The sequence below is a fragment of the Lipotes vexillifer genome, unplaced genomic scaffold (assembly GCF_000442215.2).
Source record: "Lipotes vexillifer unplaced genomic scaffold, Lipotes_vexillifer_v1.1 scaffold886, whole genome shotgun sequence".
NCBI classification, from domain to species: Eukaryota; Metazoa; Chordata; class Mammalia; order Artiodactyla; family Lipotidae; genus Lipotes; species Lipotes vexillifer.
This window is the reverse complement of record NW_006771059.1, coordinates 1,090,632-1,096,631: the sequence shown is the minus strand read 5'-3', so window position 1 is coordinate 1,096,631 and position 6,000 is coordinate 1,090,632. Positions and strand designations below refer to the sequence as shown.

Below are 6,000 nucleotides of genomic sequence, written 5' to 3'. Positions count from 1 at the left end.
TAGGAGTGCCTTTTGTTATTCATAATGCCGTCTTTCAACCACACCTGAGTTTATGCTAATTAGGTGGCTCTTGGCAGTGTGGGGCCTCTAGATAGCTTCCAGGATTGGGGGGCTGGTCTCCAGAGACACCAACCAATAGATTAGAGGGTTGGAATATTTACACCCCACAACCCCGGGGAGGGGAGAAGGTCTGGAGATTGAATTCAGTCACCAATGGTCAATGATTTAATCAATCATGCCTACATAAAACCTCCATTAAAAACTCCTAAATGACAGGGTCTGGGGAGCTTCCAAGTTTTTGAATACTATATTCACATTCCAGGGGATGGTTCACCTTGACTCCACAGGGACAGAGGCTCCTGTGTGTGGGACCCTTCCAACCCTCACCCTATTTACCTATTCAACTGGTTGCTTATTTGTATCCTTTATAATAAACTATAATAGGAAGTAGAGCACATTCCTGAGTTCTATGGGTTGTTCTAGTGAATTATCGATGCTGAAGGGGGCTTGTGGGAGCTTGAATTTGTAGTTGGCCAGGCAGAAGTGTGAGTCACCTGGGAACTCTACTTGTGGTTGGCATATGAATTGAGGGCAGTCTTGTGGGACTGAGCCCTCTAATTTGTGGGATCTCATCTAACTACAGGTAGTGTCAGAACTGTATTGATGGATACCCAGTTGGTGTTGGAGAATTGGTTGTTGGTATAGAAAAATGACATGTAGTTGTTAGAAAAACCACACAATCATGTTGGTCAGTTTGTTTTGAGGTTAGAATGTGAATATTTGCCATTTAAATTCCAAGAGTTATTTTTTGATTCTGGTTTCATAACCTTATCAGCTTCCTTAGGTTATAGCAGTAATATCTCTATGAGAACATTTTGGAGCCTTATACTATATGGAACTCAGTCAGATAAAGACTAATGCCAAGTTGATAGAAGGACCCTGGTTGTAAAAATGGCTGCTTTGGGTACAAGACTGCAGTAGCAATATTCTCTGGGCACGAGCAAATGAAATTAAATGAGACAATGTATGTGGTACTTAGCATAATAATCTGCCACAAAGTAGATGGTAAGTATATTACATATATGTTCATATATATGTGTATATATATATGTATGCATCTATCTATCTATCTATCTATCTATCTATATATATGATTAAAAATGATTAGATTAAACAATTTAGGAGATACAAACTTTAACACTTCATGAAGCAGGCAGTCTCTATTCAAAGAACTGCAAAATGGGACAGAGGGCAGGAAACTTTTATAAGATAAAGAATAATGAACAAGGAAGAGAAAAATAGAAAATACCTAATTGGTTGGGACCACATAGTCAACCTTGTTTGGGGTAAGAAGGCCCAGGGTTGGCTTGGCGTTTGGAGATTGGCTGACTCGATATACTGCATTTTGGTCAAATGGAATATTTACAGGGACATGAAAATTATCTAAGTTTGCATTTGCTCACACGGCACCCTGGGCAGGAGCAGCTCCATCTTGTGTCTAGAAATTTATTTCAACTATACAGTTGACCCTTGAACAGCAAGTTTTGGAACTGCACAGACCCATTTATAGATGGATTTTTTCAATAAATATAGTCTCTGTTTTTTTCATTTTACAGATCTTTAAGTTAACTAAGTTTGGGAAAAGTTAGTATTTAATTAGAGATCACAATGTGTGGAATCACAAGAACTAGGGTTTGAGTCCTGATTCTATCCAAACTGTTTCAGCTTCCTGCCGGTGGGTGAGTCATTTATCAATCAATTTTTTTTGAGGCAGAGATTTCCCCTGCTGTACGGGGATTTTTGACTGTGTTGGGGGGCAACACCCATAACTCTCACCTTCTGCAAGGGTCAACTGTGTGTGTGTGTGTGTGCACATGCATGCACACACACACACAGACACACACAGAGTAAAAATAGTGATAGTAATACCTAACTTCCTTGGCTGCTATAAAGTTTAAGTGAGATAAAATGTTTAGCACAGTGCTTAAAACAGTAACTGTTCAGTGTTATTTGATATTATTGTTTTTATTATTTTTAATTGTTATTATTTTATTAGTTATTATTTATTTTTATTATTTTTACTATTGCTATTATTATTGTTATTATTTTAGGTATACCTGGATATATTCATATTGTCCCTAAACTTCTTTACTAGGTTCAACACTGTATACAAGTCATTTAATTCCTTCTGAAACCCAGTTAATAAAATGGGGGTAATAGTACATATACATCACATAATCATTGTGATGACTAAACAGGATGAAGCTCTTAATGTAGTGTTTTGCATACCGTTACGTATTCAGCAAATAGTAGTGATGATGATGATGATGATGATAAAGAAGATGATGTCTCCTGCCCTCTGGAAAATAAGTGTAGGCTAGCTGTCGCCTTTCCGAACAGTAAGACTTTTACTGCTTCACTGATACTCTCCCAGAACTCTATTTCCTATTACTAAATTAAGACTTTCAACATGCATACCCATCTCTCTCTCTGTTCTCATGCCTTTCCCAGAGCTCTCATATCTGCAGTGTTTTTTGTGTCCCAACGGCAACTTTTTATTTGTGAAAGCACTCTCGGCATGGATTAGCTTACTCTTTTGGAGATCCAGCTAAAAACTGTAATGAACACTGCGTATTGTAAAATAATGGCCCAGTATTTGATTCTTCTTTAGACATTCAGGGTCAAATCCTCAAAATGCCTATGAACCAGGATCTGACCCTGCACTTGTCTGACTCATCTCATTTACCTCCCCACAATCCTGGCCCTGTCAGATCATGTCTTATTTAAAATTTTGATATTTTGTTCATTATCTATATTTGCATTAATTTTTATTTTAAAATGTCTTTAACATGTTATCTATCTTGATTACTGAGCTTTTATGTGACCCTCAAATTTTCAGTTGAAGTGAGTACCTCACTTCCTTCACCCTAGTCCAGGCTTGTTCGAAACAACTGGAGAATATCATACAACAATAGAAACACGTGATAGTGGGAGTCAGCTTTTTCAGAGTATAAATATGGAAATCTACCGTAATATTAATTAAATTTTTACTATCCTTTGGCTGAGAAAATAAATAATAACAAAAACTACTATACCACTTTCTATGGGGATATATGTATAGCTGATTCACTTTGTTATAAAGCAGAAACTAACACACCATTGTAAAACAATTATACTCCAATAAAGATGTTAAGATTTCAAAAAAATACCATAAATTTGCTAACACTTTGACATGAATTTGTATTTTAATTTACACAACAGTATCTATACATATTAGAAAAGAGTTGTATGTTTTAGTGCAAAATTTATTCTTTTAGTCTCTAGAAAATGCTTTGTGTACTTAGAGATTTGTCGGCTTTTTGCAATAACTGTTCTTCCCTCTCCCTCCCCCTTCCCACAGTGATCTCTGGACCACAGATCAAAAACTACTGCTATAAGAATTCAGATCTAAGAAAAATCAGTGTGCCTAAATATATATTCTAGGGAAGGTAAGGCTTGAGTTTGAAGAATGAGTAGGACAAAAGGAGGAGATGGGTGTGGAAAGACTTTCTATTTATTGAGTGCCTTTGGGGATCCAGGCTCAAAGCCAGGCACTTTATATTCCTCTTCTCATTTAGCCCTTACATCTCTAGGAAGTAGGTGTATTATGCTCATTTTACATATAGGAAAACTGAGTCTCAAAGTGCTTGAATAACTTGGCCTAGGTCTTACAGCCAGTAAATTTGCAGAGCCAGTATCCATACCCAGCATTTTATGTTATCGTTAATCTAATAAGAAGGGCAGAAGTCAGCAACTGTTAATGCTGGTGAAGAAAGTGTGAATTTGAACTGGTAAGCCTGGAGGCCATAGAAATTATAGCAGTTGTACTTTCTCAGTGGACAGACCCATCTTAATTACCTCAATGTTTTTGAATATCCTGTTGAGAAAGCTTATGTTGTTTCTAGACTATCATTCAACAGATTATTTCATCTTTGGCTTTACTATTAATGTTTAAATCTACTGCCTGGACTCATTCTATGGTCCAGAATAATCTATTTTCAACAGGCCATCTGAAGCAGGGCATAAAAACATCAGTGGTCCTGTCATTGACTCTCTAAATTCCTCAAATTGCACGTGAAGAAGTAGCTTCCCATTACAAATAGGTTGCACCAAAGTAGAAATACCTTAACTTGCTCACTTGCTGAAAATAATAAAGCAAGAAGTATAAAATCAATTCTGCATTATTCATGAGGGAATGGTTTTCCTTACTTTCTCTTTAGTTGTCTTTGATTAATTTTGCAAAGTGCATTTGTGAATAGTTCACTGAAACTTTTATTTTTAAGATTTCAATGATTCTTTTCTTCCAATGTTGTTCTGATTATTTTACATCCAAAGATAGCCAGTAGATGTGATTGTTGATTACATTATTTTAAGATTTCTGTTACAGCAAAATGTTCTTCATTGAGTTTTTTTTCCCTATAACATGGAAGAACTTTCTTCTATTGTCAGAGGATACAAGACATTTAACATAGTAATAGACTTTATGGAAATTTCAAAATTTTTAGATGAGATGTAATTGGAATTACTCATCATTTTATCTCCCCCATCCTGTCTCCCTCTAAAATTATTAAACATTTCTGGATCTTGAGGCACACAAATACTTGATCATGACTGTAAAACTTGGTGGTAGAAGTTTGCCAGGCATGTTTTAGTATCATGAAGGATTTTAATTCTGGGCTTTAGACTGTGTCCTTTTTCCCTACCTTTAAAATTTGTGCATCAGTGTCTTTGCCTCATGCCAGTAGTTACTGAAGATATTTATGAGCTGGCAAGTAGTCATGAAACACTTGGGTTTCCACAGGCTGCATAAGTTCAAATCCCATGTAGTAGTTTAAACCACCATTTACTGGCAGTTGTCTTGAGTAGGTTACTCAACTTTTCCCTTCAGAGACTCTGTTCCTTTATCTGTCAAATAAATATAATAATATCAACCTTACAGATTTCTTTTGAAGATTAAGAGAAAAGGTGATATGCTTCACACTGTGCCTAGTGCATAGTGGATACAATAAAATGTAAGGGATGATGATGATGTTTAACTTTAGCAAAGTAAACATGTGTTTATGAGCTTAAGGGTTTGGGATCTAGTATGCCTGTCAGAGACCACCTACCAAGCTGTCTCAGAAACGTAGTTGTCCTTATCCTTTGGGAAGTTTAAAGGAGTTTCTTCCCATTTAGGTCACCACAGAGCATTGAGTAGAGTTCCCTGTGCTGTACAGTCAGCTCTTACTAGTTATATATTTTATTCATGGTATCAATAGTGTATATATGTCAATCCCAATCTCCCAATCCATCCCAACCCCCTCCTTCACCCCTTGGTATCCATACATCTGTTCTTTATGTCTGTGTCTCTATTTCTGCAAAGAAAAAGGAGTTTCTAATTTAAAAAACCCAGATCTTGGAAGAATGGGGCAAAGAGGACAGAGGGAAAGAGGTCAGAGAATTTATCTTTTTAATGCTTGGGGTTCCTAGGTAGTTGGGTATCTCTGAAAGGCTGAAGTGGAAATAAGGAGAAGGAGAGAAATAGTGCCTCAAGCAAACTGAGAAGCAGTAGTTCAGTTTCTTATATATGATTTACACACTGCTCACTTGCACCTAGAGGGGTGTTTTTTAATGCAGATCCCTGGGCCATGTCTAGAACTCCTGAATTATATTCCAAGTCACATTAAGGTTTGAAAATCCATTAGTACAGAGAAATCAGATTGATCTGGGTTCAGATCTCTATTTTGTCACTTATTAACTGTACTCATGGCTTCCATCCTTCTCAAGTGTCCCTGCCATCTCGGCTCTTAGCTCCCTCTCTCCCTTATTTTCCCCTTGTTATTTTATAACCTACACCAACCACACAAACTCACTTAGGCAGTTGTGCACTAGCCATCTTTTTCCCTGAGACCACTGAGATGTTATCACTTGACTAATCCTTACTGAACTTGTACAATTTTCTAGCTAACAACTATTTTTTAT

The 6,000-nt window shown here is 36.8% G+C and overlaps 1 protein-coding gene across 1 annotated transcript in view; it reads left to right on the top strand.

Moving 5' to 3' along the window:
• Positions 1-1,022: 1,022 nt before the first annotated feature.
• The window catches only part of SH3BGRL (SH3 domain binding glutamate rich protein like), a 52,409-nt gene continuing 47,431 nt past the window's right edge, over positions 1,023-6,000 (top strand). The window contains exons 1-2 of the mRNA XM_007446495.1: positions 1,023-1,065; positions 2,304-2,399. Coding sequence (XP_007446557.1) covers positions 1,023-1,065; positions 2,304-2,399 — 139 coding nt within the window. The remainder of the gene's footprint in view (positions 1,066-2,303; positions 2,400-6,000) is intronic.